We start from the raw sequence: 15,217 nt of genomic DNA, 5'->3' as shown, positions 1-15,217 counted from the left end.
TGGGGTCGCAAAGAGTTGGACACAGCTGAGCGACTAACACGTGGTAACTTAATTTTTAACCTTTGTGTGAAACTATCAGACGGTTTTCCAAAGTGGCTGAATCATTTTACATTCCCATCAGGTTTATTTTGTTTTGCAATTCTATCAGTTTTTGCTTCCTTTGTTTTGAAGGTCTGTTCTTAAATTCACAAACTTTTAGGATTGTTTTGTCTTCTCAATAAATCAACTGTTTTATCATTATGAAATGACCTGCTTTATCCCTTGTCATATTTTTTGTTCTGAAACCTACTGTGTCTGATATTAATAATTCAGCTTTGATTAGTTATTACCATTGTTAGTATGGTACCATTACCATTTGTTAGTATGGTAGCTCTTTTATTTGTAATCTGTTTATAGTCCTCATATTTAAGTTAGGTTTCCTACGTGCAGCATGTGGTTTGGGGTCTTGCTCTTATCCAGATTTGAGTCTACTAGTTGAGGTGTTTAGACTATTTCTGTTTAATGTGACTATGAATATGGTTCTTTTAAGTCTACCATCTTATTGTTTTTCCCTTTGACTCACCTATTCTTTATCCTGCTTTTCCTATTTTTCTCCCCTCTTTTTAATTATATTTTTAAATTTGTCTCCTTTGTTGGCTTAGTAGTCATTAAATCTTTGTTATTTCAGTTTTTGCCTTAGCATTTCTAGTATACATGTTTAGCTTATTATAGGGATTTATCAATTAATTCTGGTACATATTATTTGTATTACATAGTTCTAATGCATAATTTTAAATTAGGTGTATATGTTAAAAAATATTAACACCATTATGGCATAATTTTTTTATGTTCCTTTTTAAGAATAGTGTTTTTCTTTTGTTTGTAAGATATTTAGTCTGTAACTGTTTTGAATTTTGGTGCTCAAATGAAATTCACACTTTATCATTAATAACAATACCTCTTATTTATATAACTTCACAGTTTGTCATACACAGTGGTCTGGTAAGAAAGTAAGTCATGGATTATTGTATCATTTTTTGGAATACAGAATAGTCTCTTGCTTTTAAGAAATTTCTGAGTCACAGAGCTGGACCCCAAGTTTTATAGTTCTTTATCAATGCTATTTTTATGTATATGTTGAGTATATGATTAGAAGATAAAGAGAGAAATAATTACTTGACTTTCCAGTCTACTGATGATTTTTCTTATTGTTTGTTTTTAACTTTATAGTCTATGGCAGAAGTTCTTGCTAAAAAAGAAGAGCTAGCAGATCGTCTAGAAAAGGCCAATGAGGAAGCCATTGCCAGTGCTATTGCTGAAGAGGAACAGTTAACTAGAGAAATTGAAGCTGAAGAAAACAACGATATCAACCTTGAAACTGACAACGACAGTGATTTTTCTGTGAGCTTTTAGCATTTTTATTCTCTGGGTGATTGAGACATACAATAAACAATAGGAAGTCTTTTTTAAAGCACTTTACCAAGTGTTTTTTATGTATGATGCAATTGACAAGCTGGAAGTTGGTTTCTCATTTTACAAATGAAGAAATTGAATCTCAGAGTAAGTAAAACATAACATTTCTCAGATTATAAGTGTAAAGATTGGAGAAGAATCTAATATCTTTTTCTATTCTACTGATAAAAAGCAAATGATACATTGCCTTGCTGTCACTAAGCGCTCATGATATATATATGTTGATGATAGGGATTTCTTAAAGAATGAAAGTAACCATGAATCTTTCAAATATTTTTCTATTAAATTTTAATGCCCAACAAGTACTTTTGAGCTTTTCTGATGTATACTCTGAATATTTCAGAGTTTTATGTAGTAATAGTTTAAGGCCAATACTTTGCTTTTGAAATTACTTCATTCATTTCTGCTGTTAATGTTGGTGTTGGACTGTTTGCTAAATGAAATATATGAGCAATAGGTAGGAAATTTTCGAATATAGTTCATTTTATTAGTTTATAATTGGTTCAACTATTTTTCAGTGTTTCTTATTACATTTTAGGCCAGCATGGGCAGTGGCAGTGTATCTTTCTGTGGTATGAACTGGAATGATGTCCTTGCAGATTATGAAGGTAATTTATGTGTGCATGTGTGTGTGTGTTGTATGTATAGGTAGAGCAGTACAAGGTAGATTATGTTAATACGTGTGGTTTTTGTGTAAAATGAATAATGTATTAGAGTAGGATGCCTTTTAAAAGTCGGTTCTCAAAAGTTGGTTTTATAGATTTACATGGTTAAACAGTAACAGTGGTTTTCTTTTTTCTGAAATAGCTCGTGAATCTTGGCGCCAAAATACATCCTGGGGGGATATTGTAGAGGAAGAACCTGCTAGGCCTCCAGGACATGGAATTCACATGCATGAAAAACTTTCCTCACCATCTCGTAAAAGGTCTGGCCTTTGAAAATTAATTTGAAGTGTTTCACAGGAAGGGAGCTAGCCATTCTTAATTATTAAATGGAGTCGTTACATACTGATACTATTTTAAGGTCATTATTCAGGACAGTTTCAGATCTTTTGAGAAGTGACAATGTTTTCCTGAAATGTTAGGCCAAATTAGTTTTGTGTGTTGTTTATATTTATTTTAAGAACTTTGAAGACTAAAGATATTTTTGGCTTTATCATGTAAACATTTGTGTCTCTTGTCCATTTGTTTGTATTAATAGAACAATTGCAGAATCTAAGAAGAAACATGAAGAAAAACAAATGAAAGCACAGCAGCTAAGGGAAAAGTTACGTGAACAGAAAACATTAAAGCTTCAGAAATTGTTAGAAAGGGTGAGTTTTTAATTTTTAGAGAACCATGATTGCCTTAAATTGTTGGGCTTATTTTCATATTGACTTTTTCTGGTTTCAAAGAAGCTAAAAGAACAGTAAAAATAAATTCACTAGAAAATAAAAGCATTTCTATCCACTGAAAATTACCTGTACCTTTCTAAAAAAAGAAATAAGAATTTGTCATTCCTAAAAAAGCTAGTAAATTGATGTTCTGCAGTTTGCATGGATTATTAAAGCTACACTTTGTCTTTTGCCATTTTCACTGGGGGTTTCCTTAGTCAGTCTTGTGCAAAGTGTTCGATGAATTGGTAGGACAGTTTTGAGCATGAGATGGTGAAATTTGAATAAGCAGGGCACTAGGTAGATTCATGGGGTTTCCCTTGTGTCTCAGACGGCAGAGAATCTGCCTGCAATGTTGGAGTATTCAGAGCAGTGTAAATTTTGGTCAGCGTGATGTAGTGGAAGGAACATGGACTCTGGAGATAGCCAGTCTGGTGAAATCTTGATTTTAACCACATGATAGCATGTGGTGGGTGCCCTTGGCAAATTACTTAACAATATTGCCTTTTAATTTCTTTATCCATAAAATGGCATTTAAAACTGTTAACCAGCTGTGTTGATGAATGTAACAAATATGTAAAACTGTAGCATGGTACTTGGGTGACTCTTGTTCCATATATATATATGTCATTCTTATTGTTAATTATACATGGCAGATGTGAGTACTGTGTTAGTTATGTGTGCTGTGTAACAAAGGACCTCAAGACTCAGCAGTTTAAAACAACACACATTTATTAGCTCACACTTTCTTGGGCATGGAAACTGGAAGTGGCTTATGTTGTGATCTTTTGTTTGTTTGTTCAGTCTCTCGTGAGGTTGCAGTCAGTGTGTTGGCTCGGGCAGCAGTCATTCGGAGCTGAAAGATCCACTTTCAGATCCCTCATGTGGCTGTTGGCAGGCCTGGAGTCCTCTTTAGTGGTTGGTTGTGGACCCCCATTTCTTGCCATGTGAGTCTTTCCACAGCCCAGTGTTCTCATGACATGGCTGCTACCATTGCCACAGAATAACCTGAGAGAGAAAAAGAGAGAATGAATAAGTGAGCTGCCAGAATGGAAGCTGCATTGTCTTTTTATAATAACCTAATCTTAGAAGTGACGTACTATCACTTTTGCTGAATTATATTGCTCCTTGGAAGGAAAGTTAGACAAACCTTGGCAGTGTATTAAAAAGCAGAGACATCACTTTGCTGACAGAGGTCCATATAGTCAAAGCTACGATTTTTTCCAGTGGTTGTATATGGATGTGAGATTTGGACCATAAGGAAGGCTGAGCACCAAGAATCGATGCTTTGAAATTGTGGTGCTGGAGAAGGCTGTTGAGAGTCCCTTGGACAGCAAGGAGATCCAGCCAGTCCATCCTAAAGGAAGTCAGTCCTGAATATTCATTGGAAGGACTGATTCTAAAGCTGAAGCTCCAGTACTTTGGCTACCTGATGCAAAGAGCCAACTTACTGGAAAAGACCCTGATGTTGGGAAAGATTGAAAACAAAAGAAGAGGGCAGCAGAGGATGAGATGGTTAAATAGTGTCACCAACTTAGTAGGCATGAATTTGAGCAAACTCTGGGAGATAGCGGAGGACAGAGGAGCCTGGCATGCTACAGGCCGTGGGGTTGCAGAGTCGAACATGATTTAGTGACTGAACAACAACACATTGGTCACAGTCCTGATAGAATGTGGGAGGGAAATATGCAAAGGTCTGAATACCAGGTGACTGGGATCATTTGGAGCCATCTTGGAGTCTGTGTACTACGAATACTTGGCACAGCACAGCAAAAGCATGCGCCCCCTGTAGTATGATAGTCACTCAGTCATGCCCGACTCTTGCAACCCCGTGGACTGTAGCCTGCCAGGCTCCTCTGTCCGTGAGATTCTCCAGGCAAGAATACTGGAGTGGGTTGCCATTTCCTTCTCCAGGGGATCTTCCCAACCCAGGAATGGAACCCGGATCTCCTGCATTGCAGGCAGATTCTTTACCGACTGAGCTATGAGGGAAGCCCTCCCCTGTAGTATAGGTAAACTCTTTTGTTTACCTTTTGGTCCTAGAAAGGAGAATTAATATGCATAGGTTAAAAGTATTTGCACTCCTTTTGTGTGTTTTAAAATTGGGAGAGATAATTAGATCAAATAGTTTGATGGTAAAAATGAGGTGACATAAGATTCTCCTTAATGCAGTAGAAAAGTTGGTGGGATAGGAAGAAAATCTATAATTTTTCTCTTTACCTGAATCTCAAGAATTTAATTATTTTTATTTTAATCATTTAGTTTGGATAAATCAAGTATGAAAAACAGTCTCCTTATAACGGGGTTCTACAAGAGTTAATATATTTTTTCATTTTAAGCTTCAGAAAACTGTTCTAACACAATTATACTTTACCTTCTTATTGTGTTTTTAATACAAACAAAATTATATAGTTTTTTTTCTCACTAATATAATCTCCAGATAATTCATGCAAACACAATAATAAATTCTTGAAATTGTATAAGACATTAGAAGTTCTTAATTTTCCCATCAATGCCAGTATCACTTCAATTAATTCAAATGATAAATCTCACCTTCCATTTGTACAGTGGTTATTGTTTCATTACTGTTCTTCCATATATGGTCTCATATGATCACAACAGTACTTTTGTGAGGCACACAGAGTTGAACAGATTCTGAGCCCCATTTCATATCATAGGTGTAAAAACTGAATCTAGGAGAGACTGAGGGCTGTCTGCAGTGTCATAGAACCAATCATTTGCAGAGCTGGGGCTTTAAGGACCTGTTTTTACCTCCTATTTCAGTGTTCTTTCTGCATCATACTTTTTAAGGTGGTTAAACCCATTATTATGTAGCTAAAATTCAACTTAAATGTTAGTTTTCTTCCCATTCGTGTTAAGTCAGCATTGATTTTCTTTATTCTTTTTGGTACTAGTTCTAATATGTTGAAGCACAGGACAAGTCTTTTACTTCTCCTATTTGATATTGTTTTAAGGAATTAAATGCAGCTATCATAATTATCTTTATTCTTCCATAAGTAAAACTCTGCGTGTTCCTTCAGGGAATGTTCTTATGCAGATAATTGTGACTTTTCAAACATCTCACCATTTTTCAATTTCTAGGGTAATCATTTGTCTTGACTTTTAGTTATAGAGACAACATTTATAAGGATAAGAAATACTATTTTTAAGTGTGCTCATAGTGCAATATAATAATAACAGCAAATATTTCTCTTGAGCAATTTCTAATGTACTATTTAAAAGTTTTACATATATTGACTGACTCAGTCTTTAAAACCTATGAGTTAGATACTACTACTGTTCTGTTTATAGATGAGGAAACTGAGATGTCGGCTAAAAAAGTTGCCCAGTTTACATATCTAGCAAGTGACTGGTAGATTATGAACTGTCAGGCTTTATAGTCTGTGTTCTTAATAATTAGTCATGATCTTTAGATCTTTCCTGGTTCTTCACTTTGTAATTCCTAAGCTGTTTACCTGTTTGCACTTCTTGTCAAATGACTATGTATGCTGAAATTAATGATGTGATAATTCATTGCATATAGGAGAAAGAAGTCCGAAAGTGGAAGGAAGGGTTATTAGACCAACGACGTAGGATGATGGAAGAGAAATTACTTCATGCTGAATTCAAACGAGAGGTGCAATTACAAGCAATTGTTAAGAAAGCACAAGAAGAAGAAGCTAAGGTATGTCTTAGGTGTTTTGAACATTGAATTAGTTACTCAAGTACTTTCAATTGTTACATGAGAAGTTAATATTTATCAAGTGTTTATTCGGTACCAGAATAACAACATTTTTACAGGCTTATTTGAAATTTATTCTGTACAATATTTTATTCTTAAAATAATCCTATGAGATATATATTATTTGTTTCGCTTTATTGAAGTATAATTTATAGATAATAAATAACACATATGTGAAGCATCAGTTTGATGAGTTTTGACATATGTATTCCTGAAACCATAAGTACAATGAAAATAATAAACAGTTCCATCACCCTCAAAAGTTTCTTCATACCTCTTTGTAATTCATTCCTTCATCCAACTCTTTTACCGTGCAATTGCTGATCTGCTTTTTGTCACTATGGATGTTAGCATTTTCCAGAATTTTATGTGAATGGAATCATAGAGTAGGTACTCTTTCTTCTGGCATCTTTCACTCAGCATAGTTAGTTTGAATTTTATCCATGTTGTTGTATATATCATTTCCGTTGCATTGCTGAGAAGTGTATCATTGTGTAGAAATACCATAGTTTGTTAATCCAGTCACTTGTTGATGGACATTTGTTTTCATTACAGTTTTTGGCTATTATAGATACAGCTGCTGTGTAAATTCATGTACAAGCCTTTGTGCAGATGTGTGCTTTTATTTTCTCTGGTGAATACCCAAGAGTGGATTGGCGGAATCCTATGAGAAGTTTAACTTTTAAAGAAACAGTTTATATACTTTTACCAGTAGTACATGAGTGTTCTAGTTAGCCACATTCTCACCAATACTTGACATGGTTACACATTATAATTATAACCATTTCATATTAGTCTGTATATATAGTTCTCATATGGTTTTAATTTGCTTTTTGAACATCTTTTATGTGTGTATTTTTTCTATCTGAAGCTCTTATTTGGTGCAGTGTTTATTCAGGTATCTGTTGATTTTTGAAAGTTAGATTGTTTTATTGTTATTCAAACAGGTGTGTTTTTAGCTTTTTTGAGGTATACTTAACAAATGAAATAGATACTTACGTGATGATTTGATATCCATATACATTGTGAGAGGATTCCCCTGATTGAGTTAATTAACATATTCATCACCTCACATATTTATCTTTTGTGTGTGTGAACATTTAAGTTTTCCCGTATCATATTTTAATTATACAATACAGTGTTATCAACTATAGTTAGCCTACTATACATTAGATGCTCAGGTCTTATTCACTGTATAACTGAAAGTTTGTGTCCTTTTACCAGTCTCTTCCTATTTCTGTCTGTCTCCTTCTGGCCCCTGGCAAATACTTTGCTACTCTCTCTTTCTTTGAGTTTTTTTTTTTTTTTTTTTTTTAATTGAAGTATCAGTTCAGTTCAGTTCAGGCACTCTGTTGTGTCTGACTCTTTGCGACCACGTAAACCACAGCACACCAGGCCTCCCTGTCCATCACCAGCTCCCAGAGTGTACCCAAACTCATGTCCACTGAGTTGGTGATGCCATCCAACCATCTCATCCTCTGTCGTCCCCTTCTCCTGTCCTCAATCTTTTGCCACATCAGGATCTTTTCAAATGAGTCAGCTCTTGGCATCAGGTGGCCAAAGTATTGGAGTTTCAGCTTCAACATCAGTCCTTCCAGTGAACACCCAGGACTGATCTCCTTCAGGATGGACTGGTTGGATCTCCTTGCAATCCAAGGAACTCTGAAGAGTCTTCTCCAATACCACAGTTCAAAAGCATCAATTCTTCAGCACTCAGCTTTCTTCACAGTCCAACTTTCACATCCATACATGACTACTGGAAAAACCATAGCTTTGACTAGACGGACCTTTGTTGACAAAGTAATGTTCTGCTTTTTAATATGCTGTCTAGGTTGGGCATAACTTTCCTTCCAAGGAGTAAGTGTCTTTTAATTTCATTGCTACAATCACCATCTGAAGTGATTTTGAAGCAGAAAAAAATAAAGTCATCCACTGTTTCCCCATCTATTGCCATGAAGTGATGGGACTGGATGCCACGATCTTCGTTTTCTGAATGTTGAGCTTTAAGCCAACTTTTTCACTCTCCTCTTTCACGTTCATCAAGAGGCTCTTTAGTTCTTCACTTTTTGCCATAAGGGTGGTGTCATCTGCATACCTGAGGTTATTGATATTTTTCCCTGCTATCTTGATTCCAGCTTGTGCTTCTTCCAGCCCAGCATTTCTCGTGATGTACTCTGCATAGAAGTTAAATAAGCAGGGTGACAATATACAGCCTTGACGTCCTCCTTTTCCTATTTGGAACCAGTCTGTTGTTCCATGTGCAGTTCTAACTGTTGCTTCCTGACCTGCATACAGATTTCTCAAGAGGCAGGTCAGGTGGTCTGGTATTCCCATCTCTTTCAGAATTTTCCAGTTTATTGTGATCCACACAGTCAAAGGCTTTGGCATAGTCAATAAAGCAGAAATAGATGTTTTTCTGGAACTCTCTTGCTTTTTCAGTGATCCAGCAGATGTTAGCAATTTGATCTCTGGTTCCTCTGCCTTTTCTAAAACCGGCTTGAACATCTGGAAGTTCACGGTTCACATATTGAAGCCTGGCTTGGAGAATTTTGAGCATTACTTTACTAGCGTGTGAGATGAGTGCAATTGTTCAGTGGTTTGAGCATTCTTTGGCATTGCCTTTCTTTGGGATTGGAATGAAAACTGACCTTTTCCAGTCCTGTGGCCATGGCTGAGTTTTCCAAATGTGCTGGCATATTGAGTGCAGCACTTTCACAGCATCATCTTTTAGGATTTGAAATAACTTGACTGGAATTCCATCACCTCCACTAGCTTTGTTCGTAGTGATGCTTCCTAAGGCCCACTTGACTTCACATTCCAGGATGTCTGGCTCTAGGTGAGTGATCACACCATCGTGATTATCTTGGTCATGAAGATCTTTTTTGTACAGTTCTTCTTGTATTCTTGCCACCTCTTCTTAATATCTTCTGCTTCTGTTAGGTCCATATTGAGCCCATCTTTGCATGATATGTTCCCTTGGTATGTTTAATTTTCTTAGAGAGATCTCTAGTCTTTCCCATTCTGTTGTTTTCCTCTATTTCTTTGCATTGATCACTGAGAAAGGCTTTCTTATCTCTCTTTGCTATTCTCTGGAACTCTACATTCAAATTGAAGTATAGTTGATTTAGAATATTATATTAGTTTCATGTATGCAATATAGTGATTAGTGTTTTTACAGATATTACTCCATTGTTAGTCATTGCATGATAATGACTGTGATTCCCTATAATAGCAATATATAATTTTTGCTTATCTATTTTATACATAGTAATTTGTATTAATTCTGTACCCCCGATTTGCCTCTTTCCCTCCCCCTTCTCTTTGGTTACCACTAGTTTGTTTTCTATATCTGTTTCTGTTTTGCATATATATTCATTTGTATTATTTTTTAGATACCTCATAGAAGTGATATCATATAGTATTTGTCTTTCCTTGTCTGACTTACTTCACTGAACATAATATTCTTTAGGTTCATCCATGTTACTGTAAATGGCAGCATTTCATTCCTTTTATGGTTGAATAATATTCCATTATACACATGCACACCCCACACATCTTCTTTATTCATTCATCTGTTGATGAGCCTTTCAGTTTCTTCCATATCTATATAGAAATTCAGTAAAAAAATGATACTTTTTGATCCTGTAGACTAGTTGGACTTAATAGATATATACAGGACATCATATTCAAAAACAGCAGAATACACATTCTCTTCAAGTGCACATGAAATGTTCTCCAGGATAGATCACATACTAGACCATAAACAAGTCATAGCAAATATAAGAGGATGGAAATTATATCAAGTAGTTTTGCTAACCACAGTGGTTAGCAAACTGGAAATCAGCTACAGAAAGAAAAATCGTTTGATGAGTTTGACTTTTTCTTTTATATTCCAAATATAACTGGTACAATACAGTATTTTTCTTTCTCCCTCTGGCTTATTCCACTTTAGTATAGTAAGCTCCATGTTCATCCCTGTTGTAGCAAATATCAGAATTTCTTAAAAGATTTTGTATATTTTAGGTATTAACATCTATGTTTTGCAAATGTTTTTTCTTAGTCTATGGAATGCATTTTTATTTTCTTAAAAGTGTCTTTTGAAGCTTTAAAAATTGGAAAGGTCCAATATATTGACTTTTTTTCTATACTTTGTGTTTTTTATGCCCTTTTAAAAAATCGTTATGTAAATTTAAGATCACTAGGATTTTCCCTTAAGTTTTCTCTAGACGTTTTAAATTTTATGATGACATAAATTTTGAATTAAATTTTGTATATGGTGTGAAGTAAAATTGAGGTTCATTTTTTTATATGGATATCTAATGTTCCATTATTATTGTCAAAGAGGCCATCTTTTATATGATGAATTGCCTTGGATACTTGTTGAATAGCAGTTGGCCATATATGTGTGGGTTTGTTTATGATTTTCTGTTCTGTTACATTTATCTTTATGCCTGTTTTTAGACCAATAACACTTTATTACTCTACCTTTATAACCTCATGCAATCAGGAAGTATAAATCCTTAAGTTGTATTTTCTTCTAAAATATTTTTGCTATTTTAGGACAATATTGACTAGTTGTGATGACAGCTAACATCATTGCCATGTTCCCAGTTTTAGGAAGAAAGCATTCAGTCTTTCACCATTAAGTATAATATTAGCTGTGAATCTTTCATAGACGTTCTTTATTAGATTGAGGAACTTCCTTTCTATTCCTAGTTACTAAATTTTTTTACCATGAAGTTTGAATTTGGTTACTTGCTTTTTCTGCATTTATTGAGATAATGTTATGTTTTTATAACATTTTTAAATGGTGAATTTCAGTATTTGATTTTCAAATACCAAAGTGTGTAGTTCTAGGACAAACCTCACATGATCATGATATAAAAACATTTTTATATTTCGGAGAGCTTGGTTTGCTAAAATTTTAAGAATTGTTGGATCAGTATTTATGAGGAGTTTTGATTTTCCTAGTTTGTTGAGTGCTTTCATCATGAAGGATACTGTATTTTGTCAAGCACTTTTTCTGCATCTGTTGCAAGAATAATGTGGATTTCTCCTTTGTTCTTTTGCTATTTGGTGTATTACATTATTAATTTATATATTTTAGTCTAATTTTTTAGTTGTTTAAGGTAGAAAGGTACATCTGGACCCTTTTACTGCATTATAGCTGGAAGTGGATGTTCTGAGCTATGTATTGTTTTTATATTTTAGAGGAGCAATCTGAAAGCAGATTGTTGATGGTCACAGCCAGAATTAAAATCCTGGTGTTTGTGGTTCTAAGGCCTGTGCTTTTACCACTGTTCTTCTTATTGGTTTAGTATTCTCATTTTGTGGTCTTTTTTCATATGACTTGTATGAATTTTGATTTGTCTAATTGCTTAATATATTTATTTTCATTATAATCTCATTAAGCCAGAGGTCAGGAAGATCCCCCAAAGGAGGGCATGGCAACTCATTCTAGTATTCTTGCCTGGAGAATCCTATGGACAGAGGAGCCTGGTGGGCTACAGTCCAGAGTCTCAAAGAGTCAGACATGACTGAAGTGACTTAGCATGCAGCAAACCAAAGTGACTCCTGTAAACAAAATAACCCAAGCTATAGTTTTAAGTAGTTTCCATCAAGATAAATGATCAACTGCGGGTTGGGTTTACATAAAGATATCAGCTGCCATTTGTAGTTTAAAAAATTCTTAATAATCCCAGTTAACTAAGATGAGTGTATACTAAAATTTGTGCTAATATGAAGTACTTCTTTAAAACCCTACTACCAATATGCCCTGTTGATTCTCTTAATTTTCATTGCTTTCTCTTCGATAATCTCTGAAATCCTATTTTGAAATGTATTGCATATACAAAGAAGATAAAAATAGACGATCTGGTTTTTTCTTGTTCTCTCATTCATTTAAATGTTTTATGAATGAATTGTTCTTAATGTAATTACATAAATATCTTAACAGTTTGTGTGGAACATTATCAGTTATTTTCATCCCCAGACATTTTAATCTATGAAACAAAACCTCCTCCAGCCTTTGGTTTTTTTCACATGTCGGTATTTCCCAGTCTTGCCTGATCATAACAGTCATCTGAGTTGTTAAGAAGAGAGATTTCCAGGCTTTGCAGGTTTTTTTCAGTAATGCTAGAGTGACCTCTGAGGAGCTTTATTGTATGTAGTAAGCCTGCCACGTGATTCTTAGGGTCAGGAAGTTTGGTTCCACATATATCAGAGTGGCTGCTTCTTCATGTTTGTTTAGTCACATCACTTTCTCCATACACTGCACAAATCATTTTTTGTGGTTCAGTTGCCTTTTTACCTTTCTTGAAATAATAATATGCAGAATATGTTGCTTTTTCCTTCCATCTTCCACATTAAAATGGCTCTGTAAAAATTCATCAATATAATCTAACAAAATTGTTTCAAATGAAGTCAAAGACAACTAAGCTCTAGTTGAGCCATCTTATGAAAAAACTGAATGAACCTTTTGGCCAACCCAATATATTGGAATATTTTCTTTTGACTTTCTTAATATAGATATTATTTTTATATTAGGTCATCTTAACTTGTTCTCCATGTTCAAAAGTTATTACTTATACATAAATTTATATTTTTAAAGTTCACAGTACTGTGATTGTAACAAGCCTTTCCTCCATTAATGATTTGATATTTTGCCATCTCTGTTCTGTTTTCATGCTTAATTAACTGAGTTAATTCAATGATCATGTTACCTTTTCCTAAGTTTCCTTAACTTTCTTGTCTTCCTTTATTTTATCATTATGTCATTTTATCATTTTTTTTGCAGCTTTAAATCCAAGTGCATGTTGACTTCTCTTACATTACAGAATATGCCTAAGAAATTTTATGCTTTTTCTTTGGTTATGTTTTATTCCAGTAATTTTCAGGAAATGTCTTATTTATTTACTTACTTATGGTTTTATTGAGATATCATTGACTATCAAAATTATATATATTAAGGTATACAACTTGATATTTTGATAAACATATATATTTTGATATAATCACTACAATCTGCTAATTAAAACATCTATTACTTGTTAGTTACTGTATGTGTGTGTGTGTTAAGATTTCAGATCTATTTTCTAAGCAAATTCCAAGTATATTTTATAATATTGTTAACTGTTATCACTGTGCTGTATGTTATATGGCCAAACATATTCAACTTGTGTAACTAAAACTTTCGACCATTTGACCAGCATTACAGATTGGATTTTTTTATTCTATTTTTGCACATTCTCCCCTCTGAATTTTATTTTATGTATTTTTTTTGAGCATTAAGGTCCCATTTATTTTTCTTTCATCTTGATTATGCTTAACATGTGACCCTTGATACAGTATGATTAATTTTCCTTGAGCATACCTGTTCGTCTTATACTTTCAGTCTAGTTTGAGAAATGATTATGTTGTTAATTTACTTATGAAATTGGCAATATGGCATGGAGATTGGGAAATCTGTTTTAGAACTTCATTCACATGTGAGTTTGACACTTACTTTAGTTTGAAACATATCTATTGATAGGTTTTATTTCATTTAGCATGGATTCCTGGAGTCTGTACTTCTGTCAGAGAGAGCAGCTCCAGTGTTTAATTCCATTTCACTCTGCCTTTTTCACAATAGCATGCCATCCTTCTGGCTTTCAAGAATGAGGAATTTGATCCCAACTGACGTTTTCCAGTTTTTTATCATTCAGTTCAGTTCACTTAAGTTGCTCAGTCATGTCCGACTCTTTGCAACCCCATGAATCGCAGCACGCCAGGCCTCCCTGTCCATCACCAACTCCCGGAGTTCACCCAAACTCACGTCCATCGAGTCAGTGATGCCATCCAGCCATCTCATCCTCTGTCGTCCCCTTCTCCTCCTGCCCCCAATCCCTCCCAGCATCAGAGTTGTTTCCAATGAGTCAGCTCTTCGCATCAGGTGGCCAAAGTACTGGAGTTTCAGCTTTAGCATCATTCCTTCCAAAGAAATCCCAGGGCTGATCTCCTTCAGAATGGACTGGTTGGATCTCCTTGCAGTCCAAGGGACTCTCAAGAGTCTTCTCCAACACCACAGTTCAGAAGCATCAATTCTTCGGCACTCAGCTTTCTTCACAGTCCAACTCTCACATCCATACATGACCACTGGAAAGACCATAGCCTTGACTACATGGACCTTTGTTGGTAAAGTAAAGTAATGTCTCTGCTTTTGAATATGCTATCTAGGTTGGTCATAACTTTCCTTCCAAGGAGTAACCATCTTTTAATTTCATGGCTGCAGTCGCCATCTGCAGTGATTTTGAAGCCCAGAAAAATAAAGTCTGATACTGTTCCCACTTTTTCCCCATTATTTCCCATAAAGTGATGGGACCAGATGCCATGATCTTCGTTTTCTGAATGTTGAGCTTTAAGCCAACTTTTTCACTCTCCTCTTTTACTTTCATCAAGAGGTTTTTTAGTTCCTCTTCACTTTCTGCCATAAGGGTGGTGTCATCTGCATACCTGAGGTTATTGATATTTCTCCCGGCAATCTTGATTCCAGCTTGTGCTTCTTCCAGCCCAGTATTTCTCATGATGTACTCTGCATAGAAGTTAAATAAGCAGGGTGACAATACACAGCCTTGACGTCCTCCTTTTCCTATTTGGAACCGGTCCATTGTTCC

At 34.9% G+C, this 15,217-nt stretch overlaps 1 protein-coding gene across 5 annotated transcripts in view; it reads left to right on the top strand.

Moving 5' to 3' along the window:
* SCAPER (S-phase cyclin A associated protein in the ER) overlaps positions 1-15,217 on the top strand; it is a 421,796-nt gene that overhangs the window by 120,190 nt on the left and 286,389 nt on the right. For all 5 annotated transcript variants that reach the window (XM_070775326.1, XM_070775324.1, XM_070775325.1 and 2 more), the window contains 5 exons: positions 1,210-1,380; positions 1,991-2,060; positions 2,260-2,377; positions 2,653-2,764; positions 6,369-6,509. In XM_070775326.1, the coding sequence (XP_070631427.1) occupies positions 1,210-1,380; positions 1,991-2,060; positions 2,260-2,377; positions 2,653-2,764; positions 6,369-6,509 (612 nt within the window). The remainder of the gene's footprint in view (positions 1-1,209; positions 1,381-1,990; positions 2,061-2,259; positions 2,378-2,652; positions 2,765-6,368; positions 6,510-15,217) is intronic.

The sequence above is a fragment of the Bos indicus genome, chromosome 21 (assembly GCF_029378745.1).
Source record: "Bos indicus isolate NIAB-ARS_2022 breed Sahiwal x Tharparkar chromosome 21, NIAB-ARS_B.indTharparkar_mat_pri_1.0, whole genome shotgun sequence".
NCBI classification, from domain to species: domain Eukaryota; kingdom Metazoa; phylum Chordata; class Mammalia; order Artiodactyla; family Bovidae; genus Bos; species Bos indicus.
The sequence above is the reverse complement of the archived record's forward strand: the minus strand, read 5'-3'. Positions and strand labels throughout refer to the sequence as shown.